At 35.3% G+C, this 16,385-nt stretch overlaps 1 protein-coding gene across 30 annotated transcripts in view; it reads left to right on the top strand.

Moving 5' to 3' along the window:
• Positions 1-16,385, top strand: part of FIP1L1 (factor interacting with PAPOLA and CPSF1) — an 82,712-nt gene that overhangs the window by 9,037 nt on the left and 57,290 nt on the right. For 15 of the 30 annotated variants that reach the window (XM_045474045.1, XM_045474038.1, XM_045474061.1 and 12 more), the window contains 6 exons: positions 382-439; positions 1,549-1,652; positions 6,508-6,572; positions 7,117-7,224; positions 7,686-7,816; positions 8,113-8,181. In XM_045474045.1, the coding sequence (XP_045330001.1) occupies positions 382-439; positions 1,549-1,652; positions 6,508-6,572; positions 7,117-7,224; positions 7,686-7,816; positions 8,113-8,181 (535 nt within the window). The remainder of the gene's footprint in view (positions 1-381; positions 440-1,548; positions 1,653-6,507; positions 6,573-7,116; positions 7,225-7,685; positions 7,817-8,112; positions 8,182-16,385) is intronic. The other 15 variants (XM_045474055.1, XM_045474049.1, XM_045474068.1 and 12 more) reach the window with 1 other exon arrangement.

Below are 16,385 nucleotides of genomic sequence, written 5' to 3'. Positions count from 1 at the left end.
ATTCCGTAGCCTTAGGCAATTTTAGTAGTCCCTGGCACATGGTGGATGTTCAGTAAAGAGTTAGGATAAGTAAAATTAAGTGTGATGAAGATTTTTTAAATATTAAAAAACTTGAACTATACCCCACTGTCAAGTTGCAAATTTCATACCATTAAAAAATTGTAGAGGCAGTTCCATTCTACTTTCAGTGTTGAGTCTGGATTTTATGCAAGGCAGCAGGAATGGTGGAATAACACAGGCAGTTTTTGCCATCCTTTTTCTTATCCAGTGGAGACCGTAATTTTAGGAAATTATCAGACATAGCTTACGAATACTAGTATATCCTGTCTGTACCTCTGAAAAGTAATACCAGACTTATGTGCTTATCTTTATTATTCATAGTGCTAATCCTCCATCTGGAATTGAAGATGAAACTGCTGAAAACGGCGTACCTAAACCGGTAACACAAGGCTTTGAAGTCCAGTTACTTCCCTATGCGAAGTCTTTGTCAGTAGTTTCCTGTTCACTAAGGAAGAAAGCCAAAAATTTAAGATGACTTTCAGTGTCCGGCATGATCTGGCCCCGTTTATATCTCCAGCCTCATCTGTTGCCATCAAAAACATAGCGATGAGAATAGTGGGAAGAGACTTCAGATGAAATGGAGCATGTGCAAAGACGTGAAGTTTAATCCTTTCAAGGAACTGAATGATTGTAGCTCAACTAAAGATTATAATGAGACTCATTTTGAAGGAAGACTTTAAGTCCCACAGCACAAGTTTGAGTGCCATAATTTTTAGCAAGACAATTCTTTATATAAGTGATAGTCTCTGACCTCATTCATGCCTGTTAAAAGTGATGTGTTTTGGATTGAACATGTATTCTTGGTCTTACGAATATTTTAACATTCTGTTCCTGTATAAAAAAGAAAGAAAGAAATCCTTACTCTGCAGGCTTGAATTGAATACAAAAAAAGTATTTTGCCTGAGGTGATCTACTTTTTTATTTACTGTTATGTGACTGACCACAAAATAGCCTTTTGGAGCCAAAATACAACCTTCATAAATGGTCCTACTTTTTACTCCTAGAAACAAGTATTTCCTCAGTCACTTGCACCCTGGGCCTCGTCTAGCTATAAATGAATGACAAGAATTAAGTGAGCTGCTCCATAACGATTTGGTGCTTTTTAACCATGACGCTGTGACTCTTAACAGTATCCTCTTCATATTCTTGCCAAAAATTTCTCACTCAATTTTTTTTATAATTTATGTTCTGGATATTTTAGTACAATGCCTTAGATTTGTTTTGCAGAGAAGCATTTATAAATAACAGGAAAAAATATATGAGGTGTTATTTACAAAAAGATGCTGAAAAACAGATTTTATTTCACATTCTTATCCCATTTTATCATGTAAAACGAAAGTTATAAATGAGGTAGCAGTGCTATGAGATTATAACTTTTTTTCTCTAAAACTATTTCAAAAAACACAAAATGATTACTTTTTCACTTATTCATATTAGGTGTTGAGATGGATTATTGAATGTATTCTGTAATTGTTTATGTTGGTATAGAAAGTGACCGAGACTGAAGATGATAGTGATAGTGACAGTGATGACGATGAGGATGATGTTCATGTCACTATAGGAGACATTAAAACGGGAGCACCACAGTATGGGTAAGTTATTTTTAACTAACGATTACGTGCCTCAATGCAAGGTAGTGTGCTTATCTCGAACCAGTAATGGTTGATTCCATATTTTTTACATTTTTCCGTCTTACCGTGCAATGAAAGAACTCTTGTTAAAATTTCACGATGAGTTTCTAAAAGAGCAGATCTTAAAAGTTCTTGTCACAAGAAAAAAAATATATTACTGTCTGGTGATGGATGTTAACTAATCATTTTTCAATATATAGTATCAAATTATTATATTGTACACCTAAAATTAATACAGCGTTGTGTCAGTTTTATCATGATAAAAAGAGATTTCACCATGAAAATCTTTCTTAAAGATAAAGTTAATTTATTAGGCAAATTACGTGGAAGCAGCTGTTTTTGATTTCTAAAATTAAAGTGTTTTTATAAATGAATTGAATACTACACATTCTTTAGTTAGAGTTAAAAAACCTTAAATTACAGTTTTCACCTACATTGTTCTTCCATTATATTATCCACAACCGTGTTTAGGTTTTTAATTTATTGTCCAGTAAAAATGGTATCAAAAGTGTTTCTTTTTGCTCCTCATAATGTATTTTTGAAGTTGTTCATTGTCCTGTAGGCTTTTTAAGCCAATATGTTGTATCAAGTTTTATAGTCTATAAAACTAGATCAAGTGAATCGACTGTCATTAGCTCATTGAGCACATAAAGAATCTTCCAGAAAAGGTGGAAGGGAATATATTAAAGTACAGAATGTGATTTTGTTATGGTGGTAGAATAAGAGTCCATATTTTTTCTGTGTTTTTTCAGATTGGATGTATAATGTGGTACTTATGCATTAGGAACATAGAACTTTGATTAATTGCACTGTAATTCAGTAAGCAGCCTTATCTGGAATCAAGCAATATATACATAAATACTTTTGAGTATTTTATTTCTATAGCAGAGCCATTTTGTTCAGTTATTTTAGGAGCTTAAAGGTAACTCAGTTATTGTTGTGGTCGGTTTCACATTATAATAAGCACTGCCTGTGTAATCTTAAAACTCTAGGGAGCAGGGTTGAGAAGAGACTTCTTCATATGAGGGGTAGGTTGGTGTTCCATCTCCACTTAAAGAATTAGTGTTGGGCTTCTGTATAATGCTGATAGGCCTTTGCCATCTGCATTATGCAAAAGGAACGCTGTAATCATTGTGTTTAGTAAATACTGTTACATAAAATTATTTGTATCTGCATCTATAGAACAATTAAAGCAAATGGTGAGGTGTTTTTTTTTTTTTTATTAATATCAAATTTTTGTTAGGAAGTGCAATCAAATGTTAAATGTATATAGACTCCCACAGTACTTTTTCTGAACTTTATTTCTTATAGCAATTTCCAGTTTCATGAAATATGGTTATTTTACCCATCATCTGGATTATACAATTTACATTTTGCTAGGTCTGCTTTATCATTTATATGGGTAAATGTGTATATCTCCATCTGTCTATGCTTACACCCATTCTTCAGTTGATCTACTTTTTATGTTTTTTATGCATTTCAAAGTAACTTTTATAGATCTTTCTGAAGGGTATAGAACTTACTTAACCTTGATATTTCAAGATCTGTCCCTTGAAAACTGAAAGATCTTGTGAGAAAATGAAGTTTGATGAACATTTTGTGCACAGAATTTTCAGAAGTAAGTTTAAAGAGCAAATTGTATTCCGGGAACAATACTAAATGGATTTATTGTAAGCTGTTAGAAAGTACAAAATAGCATTTTTTTAGGTAACATACTTTTGTTACGAAGTTCATTTTCTCTATAAGGTATGATGGAAAGCAAATTAAAAAATTTTTTTTAATGTTTACGTATTTCTGAGAGAGACAAAGTGCAAGCAGGGGAGGGGCAGAGAGAGGGAGACACAGAATGCGAAGCAGGCTCCAGGCTCTGAGCTGTCAGGCACAGAGCCTGACGAGGGGCTCAGACTCCCAAACCGTGAGATCATGACCTGAGCCGAAGTCAGATGCTTAACCAACTGAGCCACCCAGGCTCCCCAGAAAGCAAATTTTAGAGTAGGAATAATTTTTTTTCTTAACATTTATTCATTTTTGAGACAGAGAGAGACAGAGCATGAATGGGGGAAGGTCAGAGAGAGAGGGAGACACAGAATCTGAAACAGGCTCCAGGCTCTGAGCAGTTAGCACAGAGCCCGACGTGGGGCTCGAACTCACGGACCACGAGATCATGACCTGAGCTGAAGTCGGACGCCCAACCGACTGAGCCACCCAGGCGCTCCTAGAGTAGGAATAATTTAAGTCATATAGAAAAGTAGTTTCTTACCTTTGAGATTCATCCATCCATTTAATAAACAGTTTTTAAAAAGTTTGGCACTGCATTAATTGATGATGAGAATATAAAAAGTAATAATATAGTCCTTATTAGAAATAGTGAGGAAGACAGACATGTGAGCAAATACTTTCAGTGCAGTTTAAGTGCTAGAATAGAATGTACAAGGTGATTTGAAAGCTTTGAGAGGAGAGTTGCTAAAAAGCCTACGTATTGAAGAAAAAATCCTAGAGGCGGTAATATTTGAACTTGTTTGAATGATTCTTGAGACAGAAGAGGACTGATGATTTAGCAGGGACACTACTGCGATGTGGTGGAAGCCTGGCTTAGAGGAACATGGCTGGAGGATACAATAGATGGGAAAAAATGGTTAAAACCACTTTAGGGAATTAGAACCTTTAGAAGTTTATAGGCAGGTTTATAGGCGGGAATTAGAACCTTTAAAGGTTTATAGCCAGGTTAGGTTATGTGAAAAGATAACTAGCAGCAGTAGTTGAGATGGATTAAATAGAAATTGGTTGATATATTTGAGTTGTCCACATGAGATGATAATGCAGACTAAGCCAGTGGCAGTAGTATAGGGATGGATGGAAAAAGATACTTGAGTGCATAATAAATAGAAATAACATGGTTGTGGATGCAGAGTGAGATAAAGGACTCAATGACTTAGAGGTTTTAGAGCCCTTGAGTCCCTTACTGTATATTAGCATGTGTGGGTAATGTAGGAGGAGTAGGTTAAAACACATATTTTTTTTTATGCATTAATTTTGAAGTTCCTTTCGATATCCAAGTATGTAGGATCTAGCACCTAGAGAAGCCTGACACCTCATGGGAGGCTCATGGAAGGTATCATATTAGCTTATGTGTAATTTTCCAAACAGCTAAGCTTCTTTGAACACAATGAATACAAAGCCTTAGTAGTTTTAAAAACAAAAGTGATGTTTTAAAGGCAAATGTGGAAGGGAAAGTAGCTAGGTAGGGAGCAAAGAAATTCATTTATTGAACTTAAGGTTAAGCCTTTTATAAATGCTATTTTGTTTTATGCTTTAGCAATTCTGTAAGAAGACCATTGAGAGATAGTACTTGATTTTTGTGCATTTAACTTGTAAACAGCTGGAACTTTTGTATATCATATATAGATAACCAAAAGGTGCTTTTGCTGTGCTGAATTTAGATCGTTGAAATGTAAGCAGCATGGGGCAGGAGGCATATTTGTTCAGTTCCTCATTCTCTTTCTTTAGCCTAGAGCCGTATTTGATGTATTGTTGGTGTTTAATCTTTACTATGGGAATTAATATCAATGAGATGATTGAAGCGTTTCAAGATTGTAATGGTAGCACTACCTGACCGTAACAGTTTAATTCGAGCTATTTCATACTTTTTGAATTTATAGTAGTGGAGCTTCATACAGTTACTTGAATATTTTATTACGCTTCCTTATCATTTTATTTTTAAGCAGAAAACAAAAATCATAGTGCTAATGTAAATTACCTAAGTCTCATAAATTTAGTACATTGGAGGAAAAAAAAATGGAAATTATTAGGCAGATCGGAAACAGTGAATCTTTACAAGTCCAGTTGCCTGAACTTGGGAGGGTAAAGAAGCAAATTAAATAACATGAATATTATGTGAGAAATATATCATTGAGAATATTGTCTATTATTTTACGTCTTACTAATTATGTAAGTCTCTTTCTGTTATTTGATTTTCCTCCTCATGCAAGAATGCATTATATGGAAAAGTTAGGGAACTGTCTGTAAACCCGTATTACAGAAAATTTATACAAAGTCCATGAGGTCTTAAGTTACTTAGCCAAGGTTACACAACTAATAATTGACAAAACTTATATTTGAGCCTGGGGTCTGACTGCAGATTTTGTATTTTTTTCCTTTATCATGTGTATATTACATTTAAAAAGTATAGCTCAATAATTTTTTCAAATGTATACATTCATGAACCCACAACCTAGGTCAAGATATGGAACATTATTAGCATTCTAGAAATTTGCCTTTGTTTTCCCAGTCCTTAAACACTGACTACCACCAAACACTGTTCTGCTTTCACCCTAGATTTATTTTTAAATGTAATATAAATGAATTCATTTTATGGGTAAAAGTATTCTGTGGATATTTGGAAAAGGAATTATCAACAATATCATATGTAGGAAGGACTATAAGGAGGTCTCTGGACTCGGGAACAAAGTGGAGAAATTTCATTCTTGCATGATTGCTGTTATGTTGTAGGTGAGGAAATGCAGACAAAGTGATAGAGATGGATTTCCTCTTAGCCACATTTCTTGTGAAGTTTGTTACAGTGAGATACTTAGTGGCTGATAGGTTTTCAGATGAAAAACAAGTTGAGACTTTTAAAAAATATTTTTTTCTCTTATTGAGCAAGTGACAGACTTTTAAAATTAGTTTAGAACATTTTCTAAAATGTGTCAGTCATTAGTCTGTTTAGTTACTATGTGGGTGTATAGTTTGTTTGTACATGTTGAATAAATTGCTGTTTTGTTTACATTTCTCAGGATAATTTTTATTTTGTTTTTAGGAGTTATGGTACAGCACCTGTAAATCTTAACATCAAAACAGGGGGAAGAGTTTATGGAACTACAGGTAAAACTTGTATTTGCAGCTGTATCAATAGGAAAATAAGTCGAATGTATGAATAGGTCATAAGTTGAGGTATTACACCTCAGTTAAAAAGAGCAGTTTTTCACCATACATCATAGAGGTGGACAAACTTTTTCCGGAAAGGGCTACATAATAAATATTTAGGCTGTGTGGGTCACAGGGCTCCTGTCACATGGTTGGTTTACTTGTTTTACAGCCCTTTAAAAAAGTAGACTTTTCTTAGCTCACAGGCAGTACAAAAAAAGTGATTTCAAACATGGAAGTTAGCAACTTCCTATTGGTACAGGAATTCCTTATAAGTAACAAGTCCCTAATCTCTCAATCCAGTTTATTTTACAGCTACTCCATAAAGTTTGATCTCGTTTTTTATTTATGCTAGTATTACTCTAAATGCTGTGTTTGGAACCTCTGCCATATTTAGTGGTATTAGTGGTAAAAAGGTGTCAATGATTTCTATTTACCTGTGGTGTCTCTCAGTTTTGTGCTGATAATAGCTCCTTCACCATTTTGTAATTGTATAAAATAGGAACAAAAGTCAAGGGAGTGGACCTTGATGCACCTGGAAGCATTAACGGAGTTCCACTCTTGGAGGTAGATTTGGATTCTTTTGAAGATAAACCCTGGCGTAAACCCGGTAAGATTCCCGTGGACTATATCTGTTTCGAAAGATTTTTAGTATCAACAGTCATTTAGAAGAGTATTTTTAATGTCATTTTTATTGTCTTAATTACAAGAGTAAAATGACCTATATTATTAAATCTTATTATTTGCATATTATTTTATCATGACACCATTTCTAAAGGAAATACGTTCCCCCACCATGATCATTTGTTTCTTAAGTTCCAAATATGAGTGACATAAAGTATTTGTCTTTGACTAACTTATTTCACTTAGCATAATATTCTCTAGCTTAAAGGAGATACTTGTGATCAAAAATTTTTATAGTCCTATTGCTTTATATTAGTAATTGGGAAAATTAGAAGGGGTGATAAAACTGACGGAACACTAAATTTTTGTTTTTATAGTTTATATTTTGTATGCTGCATAAAAATAGAATTGAAATATTTATACACTAATACTATGTTTTATCTTTAGGTGCTGATCTTTCTGATTATTTTAATTATGGGTTTAATGAAGATACCTGGAAAGCTTACTGTGAAAAACAAAAGAGGATACGAATGGGACTTGAAGTTATACCAGTTACCTCTACTACAAATAAAATCACGGTAATTAGTAAATATTCCAGAATACCCCAGCCTTTTCTACAGTCCCAAATAAACTCCCCCAGATAAATCGATTTTTCCCCATAAAGGTGGTTAAATGCTATAAGATAGTTTAAAATTTTCATTCTTTTTATCATGTTTGTTTTTTTTCCCTTCCTTCCCTTTCAGAGTTTCATATTAATGATTATCTGATGTTCTTAGTTTCAAGTCACAGACTAGCTACAGCTAGTTTGTCTTTATGTGGCCTATCAATTAAAAATTATGTGGTATCTTAATGGGGAATATGTTATTTAACTTAGGCCGAAGACTGTACTATGGAAGTTACACCAGGTGCAGAGATCCAAGATGGCAGATTCAATCTTTTTAAGGTGAATTTTAGTAAATTATCCTTGGTTGCTCTCATTTTTTTGTTCTTGAGTCTGCTCCCATACCACTACTCAAGGGATGAGGTTAAAGTGGAAATAGCTACCTTTTTTCCAAATCTTCAGCTTCCTGGTGACTTACAAATTTGCTGATTGTTGTTTTATCTCCACTTTGCAAGCATGTGAATTTATAGCCTATTATACTAACATATGCCAAGTAAAACTATTCTTGCTGTATGTTGTGATTTTATTTTGAATTATAGTATATGTTTGCTTGTAGGACATAAAAGTTCATGCCAATAGGCTAAGCTCTCAGTTCAGATCATGCTTTATGAGAATGGGAGAATTATTTTCCTAATTTTCTTTTAAAAAATGATAAGGAAGATGGCATACTGCTTATTATCTTTATGACACTAAAATCATTGGTGTAATGTGTCTTAGAGTTTGAGATGTCTCAAGAAGCTTGGCCGTTTTTGAGAGTCTCTAAGAAAGACTCAACAGAATAGGATAAAGCCATTGATGTGTAAAATTAATAACTTAAAAGGATTAGGTTTAGGTAGGGACTTGCAGGTTGTTATTACCACTTGGGTATCAAGTCTGAATTCTGGCTTCTCCATTCCATATGATCACAGACCCAGTCCAAAGAATAATACCGTTATTTTCATACTTCTGCAATACACAGCAACCTACAAACTTTTCTCTAAAATACCTGATTGTGTACTCTTTTTTCCTTTACCTTAATTCTTAGTTCTTGATTCTTGTATTGAACGACACTGGAATGAAGACTGGGAGTGGCTTTTAGATTGGGTTGTGTACTCAGGGAACTTTGTGGGCAGGAACTTTCCTGTGATCCTTTTGGGACTGCAGCCCTGGCACCAAAATACTGCCTTATGCAATACATGTGCTATATCCGCAGATGTAGCCGCTCTGCTGGACACAGTTCTGTGTAGAGAATTTAATTTTAATTTACATCCTACTTTGGGTAAGTATTTGGTTCTTGTTCTGCTGTAAATCTTTTGAAAGTGTGTGATGATGTCTATTCTATTTTAAATGGCCATCCGGTTCTTTTTGGTGCTCTCTTCTTCAGGGATTGAATATATTGTACTTGATTCCAGTGAATAGATAAAAAAGCTAGTTGTCTTGATGATGAAATAGTTTGTTTGCAGTGGTGCTTTTTATTTTTTTCTAACAAATGAAAACAAGGTGCCTTTGTAAAACTGCCAGTTCTGTATACTTTGTCTTTTTGCAGTAGACTTCTAAAACTAAGGAATAAAAAGAAATTCCTAGGGGCTGGTCTCTCTTTTTTTTGAGAGAGAAGGAGGGAGAGAGAATGAATCTTACGTAGGCTTCATGCCCAGCGCAGAGCCTGACTCTGGGCTCAGTCTCACCACTGTGAGATCATGACCTGAGCTGAAATTGAGTTGGATGCTTAACCTACTGAGCCACCCATGCACCCCAAGGTCTCTCTGTTTTTTGTTTTGTTTTGTTTTTTAAGTACATGTGCTGCTGAAGTGAGCACTAGCGGCTGGTCTCTTCTTGGAAGTGTCACCATGAATGAGTTTTTTATATACATACGGTCTATCAACATTGTTTTGAAGTTTCTTTGGTTATACGAGAGGGAGGGAGGTCATTGTTCCATTCTCATTCATTTGCTTCCAAAGGAATAAGCGTTTGAATTTGATGAGTATAGTTTCATGGTTTTATTTGCCTTGATAATGGGCATTAAATATTATTCATCTGTTAGAAATACTGATTTGGGAACAGGGTGTATATTTTAATAATGTGTATGGCTCACATTTTTTATGCATATTGTGGTCTGTAGGATATATTTTATTGATGTTGCTCAGGATCTGCAACTACTGGTTATATGTGAGTGTTTGGCATTTTCAGGCCACAATTTACTTGACATTAAATTTCAGATGAATTGCTGTCACCTTAAATAAAGAAATATCATTGTTCAGGTTTTTTTAGGACTGTTATTCTTGAAAAAGTATGAGTTGTCTTTCATTATCTATCCTGCAACTCTGGAGAATACAAAAAATATTATAAGGATGTAATTGGTATCCCAAATATGCAGAGGCAAATTTCTTAGGTATTATTAACACTGAGTGTTTATATATAGTTCCATTCTGTTTCTGTGTTTTCTTAAAAGGGTAAAGATGCAGTGTTAGAGAAGCATTTGCCATTCCATTTTATTTTATTTATTTTTTAAAGTTATCTGCTTTTTTTTTTTAATGTTTATTTTTGAGAGGGAGAGTGGGTGCACGTGTGAGCGAGTTGGGGAGGAGCAAGGAAAGAGGGAGACAGGATCTGAAGCGGGCTCTGCTCTGGCAGCACAGAGCCCGATGTGGAGGTGGAACTCACGAACCATGAAATCATCATCTGAGCTGAAGTTGGACACTTAACCGACTGAGCCACCCAGGTGCCCCAAAGCATACACCATTTTGATCAGAGCCTTGTGAGTGTGGAGAACACACACAAAAAAGTATTGCAGATGAGGAAATGGCTTGGGCAAAGAAAGAAACTCAGTTGAGTAGAAGTGGATGAGAGTAGTATTTAAGAAGTTAGCCTGATTGGATGAGTTCTTTTCGGAATGGAATAGAAGAGAGATTGCTTTGTGAGGTGTGGTTCAATTCTAGAAGGCCTAGAAACAAGGAGGATGAGTTGGAGGAATTATTCCCTGTTTGTGAGCATGAAAGTGACATACAAGTAATATAATTTTGGAAGTGACCTAATAAGTAACAATTCTGGCAGCAGTGTAAGGTTGAAAAAAGGAAGTCTAAGCTCTTACCCATTAATCCACTGTTTGAACTACAGTTATTAGGATTGGTGATTGAGAAGGAAAAGGACTTCCCCAATTTTCCTGTTACGTCTGAGCACCTCTAATGTGCACAGCACTGTGCTAGATACCATGGGAAAACAGACTCTGTATTTAAGGAGCTCATGGTCTAAGTGATGTGTACATATGAACTAACCATGATATATTGTGAGAAATGTTATGTTAGTGGTATTATCAAAGTGCAGTAGGGACTTGAGAGGATAGAGTGGGTTGTCCTATGATACAGAGTCTAGAAGGATTCAAACATGATTAACCGGAAGATGAGTGAGTTTTCATTAGAAGATGGGGTGTTGAACATTGTAGGCAGAGAGAGCAGTATGAGCAAAACCAGATAGCATGAATGGAGAGTTGGGGTAGATGAGAGGTATTACAGGAGAGAAGCCTAGAAATGGCAGAAATGGGGCACCATGATGGGAAAGACCTTAATCTGAAACTAGTCTACAGACATTTGTGTAGACAATAGGAAGCCATTTGAAAGTTCTTGAGTAGAATAGTGTGAGCAAATTTGGTTTTTAGAAAAAAAACTTACAAGTGTTCTCTAGAATGTAAGGAGGAGAAAGGGAAGTCAGAGACCACATACAGAGCACTTGCAATACTATAGAAATGAAATGAATAAGGACCAGATCTTAAAGTAGTGAATGAACAAAAGGGACAGATTTAAGAATCATAATTTAAATTCTTTTCATGTCTACTGCAAAGATACTTGTTTCATCCTTGATCAACTGAGAAATAAGCAACCTACCAGCCCCTTTAAATTTTTGTTGGTTTTTTTTTTTTTTTTTTTTACTTTCTTGTTAAGTAAATTCCCAAACATTAACAAGTAGATAAAATAGTACAAATGAACCAAGTAAGTACAAATGAACCAACAAGTAGATAAAATAGTACAAATGAACTTGTTAGTTTAAGTTCATATTTGAGAGAGAGAGAGAGACAGCACCACATGAAAGTGGAGGAGGGGCAGAGAGAGAAGGAGAGAGAATCCCAGCCCGGCTCCATGCCAACAGCGCAGAACCCGAGTGGGGCTCAATCCCATGAACCATGAATTGTGAGATCATGACCTGAGCCGAAATCAAGAGTCAGACACTCAACTGACTGAACCACCTAGGGACCCCTTTTTTGGCTTAATTTTTGTTTTTGTTTTCAGTGAAATGAAAGGAGATGAAGTTTAATAGAAAAATAGTCACTTAATTGGTTATAAAAGCAGTTGTGTAATTTTATAATTCGGAGTGAGGGGCAAGGGAATAGTGACTAGTGGGAATGGGTTACGTGGTACGTGTGAAAAAAAAATTGACCACAACCTTCTCTTAAAATATTTTTATGTCTGTATGTGCACACACATGCATAGATGATTTTTTTTTTCCTCTGTGTATGTATAAGCTGTGTTTTGAAATTTCACAACTATGTGTCTGTTATTGTCCATTATACCAAGCATTCATTTGTACTGTTTTAATTTGGAAGCACGTATCTTTCATTTCTGGGATATTTTCTTCTATTATGTTTTTTACTTTCTCTCTGCTTTCTAATGTCTTCTGGGCCTCCTATTCAAATATCAGACTCCTTTTTTTTTTTTTTTTAATTTTTTTTTAATGTTTGTTTATTTTTGAGGGAGAGAGAGAGGAGACACGAAACTTGCAGCAGGCTCCAGGCTCTAAGTTGTCAGCACAGAGCCCGATGTGGGGCTCAGACTCACGAACCTTGAGATCATGACCTGAACCAAAGTCGGATGCTCAACCTACTGAGCCACCCAGGCACCACCGCCCCCCGCCTTTTTTTTAATTCCTTTTTAATTAAATATCAGACTTCTTATACCGGTCCTTTAATTTTCTTTTCTCTTTTACTTTTCACCTCTTTGTCTTCCATTATCTGGGAAATTTTTTCCACCTTATAACCCTTCTGTTCACTGTCATTTCTGTGGTTATATTGTTAATATTCAAGAAAATTTTTCTTTAGTATTTAACCTTAGTGTCCTGCTGTTGTTCATGCATGCAGTGATATAGTGTTTTTTTCTCATCTGTCTCTCAAAAGATATTTGTGTTGATGATACGTTGTTTGTTTCATTTAGGTTTTATTTTCCTGCATAGTGTGTGTGTTGTTTTTGGCCTTTGACTGACTTTTCTCAAATGTTTGTTGGTCCTTGGCCATTCACTCACAAGGGAATGGGCCACTCAAAAGGTGATTGGGAACTCTGAATATGAATAAAATTTGCTATAGGCTTTTCTGTAGGGCTAAGCATTTTTAGTAGTCCCACATGTCAGTATCTTTAGGTTGTTTTGTTTTTTGTTTTTGTGGTGATTTGATTTTTTAGGGAATAGATTCCAGTGGCCTGCCTAAAGGGTTTATACTTACCTGATTCAAATGTTCTGGAAACTGGAGTTGTCCAGTTGCTGAACCTTTTGGGGTTCTGCCATGAGAATCATAGTATCTTTATTTTCTTATTGCTGACTTAGGATTCAGGTTTCTTTATTCTGCTCAGTTACTATCTTTTCATCTGTTTTCAGAGTCCCAAATTTTATTGTGTTCGCAGTCTTTTTGTTCTTGTGGGTTGAAACAAAATTTTGGTAATTTGTATGGTTTGCTACTTTTCCTTTTTTACCTTAACATTTATGTGGCAGATGCTTTTCTAGGTTATTAAAGTTTTTTGATAACATTTTAAATAGTTGCATGATGCATTATTTGGGTGTAGCACACAACAAATTTCTTTTTAGATATTTTGTTTGGAAGGTTAACCTGTGAAGGCTAGCTGAAGGAAATTTCATAAAATAATTTAAGTTTTGGTACAGTGGTAGCATAATTTGGGTAAATGTTGAGCTTCTCAAGGTTACAGACTTCAGTCAAACTTTTGTTTGGATATGTAAGACCTGACATGACTTTGTGTTTAGAGAACCTGTCATGGTATCTTATAGTCATTTCTTAAAATATTAGATCATATTAAAAAATTATCTCATTCTGGTTAAACAAATTCTGTCTGTAACCCTGAGTGCAACATCTGAAGAAAAACAAGTGGATGCAAGTTGATTAGGAGACTTGCTAAAATGGTGAGGACTTTCAGAATTAGTAAGAGTATTTTAGGGGCGCCTGGGTGGCTCAGTCGGTTGAGCGTCCGACTTCGGCTCAGGTCACGATCTCACTGTCAGTGAGTTCGAGCCCGCGTCGGGCTCTGGGCTGATGGCTCAGAGCCTGGAGCCTGCTTCCATTCTGTGTCTCCCCCTCTCTCTGCCCCTCCCCCGTTCATGCTCTGTCTCTCTCTGTCTCAAAAATAAATAAAACGTTAAAAAAAATTTAAAAAAAAAAAAAAAAAAAAGAAGTAAGTATTTTACAAGGAAATAAAGGAGAAAAGAAAACTAAGGAAACATAAGCAATTTTTACATGTTTAAAAATGTACTGTCTTCCTGATGTCTTTTCCCCTGTTGTAAATAATTTTTCATCTTTGCTCTTTCTTTTTTTTTCATCTTTGCTCTTTGTTTTTTTCCCTCCTCTTTTACTTCTTCAACTCTCTTCCCATTCCCCTCCCCAGTTTTTAATTGAGCATTGACTATGTTAGGAAGCAGCTCTGACTTAAGTAGGGAGGGGAGGTGAGCATTATAGACCTAGACTTTGTGATCTTAAGAGTTTTTCTGACTTAATGGGAAAAGTCGTGATTGATTAGATAATTGGGCCAAAACTCCATGTCCTGTGAAAGACTTTGAAGTGACATTTAAGGTGAATCCCAAAGTCAGTCAAATAAAAATATATACTGAACACTTACTCCAGGCACTGTTTTTAGGCATTGGGATACAGATTTGAATAAAACCTAAATGCAGTATAAATCCTTGTAGTCCATGATAATAAATTTAGGTTTCATTCTGTTTGTGTTGGGAAACTATTAGAGAATTTTGAGCAGGAGAGAGACATGAGGTGATTTACACTTTTAATAACAGTGCTTGGCTGTATACAGGGGATAGATTTTTTAGAGGTAAGGTCAAAGCAGAGACAATTCAGTAGAACAGTTGAGAAGTGGTAAGTTTAACCTGGGTTTTAGGGGTGGACATAATAAATGGTTGAATTTGGTATATATTGTAAAGGTACGGCTGACATAGGATTGTCATATCTATTGGATAATTCCTGGGATTTTTTTTTTTTTCCCTTGAGCAACTCAGTAGATGATGGTACTATTTACTGGGGAAAACTTGGGGAGAATCAGAATGGGGGATAGTAGGAAATCAGTAGTTTTGTTTTGACCACAGTAAGTTTGAGTTGCTTATTAGATAGATAAGATGTTGGATATAAATTATTGGAGCTCAGGGGAACAGTTGAGACCATACTGTCAACTCTCAATATTCCTGACATGCAGGAAGAATAATACATTTCTTTTTCTGTGTTCTCATAGCATTTTTATCTCATAGATACTTTTTTCATAGCATTTATTGTATTGCTCTGGTTGTTTATGTGTCTGTCTTGTCCCATGGCCTGAGATTTTGTTCTATTTCTCTCTGTAATCTCAGCTTCTGGTGAAAGATTTTTAGATAACAATAGATATTTAATGTTTGATGAGTGAACCATGTTTTATTTCTCTTGTCACCACATTCTGTCAGTTTACCTGTCAAGTGTCTATCAAATCCATTTCTTTCTATCCTCATTGTCTTAGTGCTGATCGTCAGTCATCCCTCATTAGGATCTGGGCCTTTTAAATGAGTTTTTTTAATGAGTAGAACTCATTTTCAAGTAAAATGTCCGTGTAAAACCCTAATTGTATGAAGACACCAATTGTGGATTAGGTTCTGTGGTATTAATAAGAGATCTGATTTTAATGACTCAAATATATTCTTTTTCTCATGTAATGATTACGTGAAAGGTAGATAGTTTCTGGAATTGAATCAGTGGTTTGAGTATATCAAAGTGTCTGAGGGTTTCTTGGCCTTTGTCTCCTGGGGAAAGAGAATGATGCTGAATTTAGACTGAACAGTAGAATTTAAGTAGGGCATAAAATATGGTGTGATGTTCTTCAAGTGTAGGGTAAATGTAGTTTGTTTAGATTTAATATATGATGATTTAAGATAGGTAGGTGAGTATAAAAGCAAAAGAACATAAAGGAAAAATTCCACCAGTCTAAAGGAGTATGACTGGACCATACTCAAAAGATCTGATAGGAGTAGAAAGGATGGCTCAATATGGGAGAAATTATGGAGTAAGTAGATAACTGATTTGAAAGTCAATATAAAGGAGGGAATAGAGGTTATTAAGGAAACAGCCATCAAGCTTTTAAGTGTGCTGAACTGGCAGGACAGTGTACTGTTGATGACGGGGAAACAAATGGTATGGAAAGTTAATATTCATGTTGGAGCAAATCACAGTCTGAATAGAAAATGGTCAGAATGGCGAAAATGGCCACTGG

The sequence above is a fragment of the Leopardus geoffroyi genome, chromosome B1, assembly GCF_018350155.1.
Source record: "Leopardus geoffroyi isolate Oge1 chromosome B1, O.geoffroyi_Oge1_pat1.0, whole genome shotgun sequence".
NCBI classification, from domain to species: Eukaryota; Metazoa; Chordata; class Mammalia; order Carnivora; family Felidae; genus Leopardus; species Leopardus geoffroyi.
The sequence above is the reverse complement of the archived record's forward strand: the minus strand, read 5'-3'. Positions and strand labels throughout refer to the sequence as shown.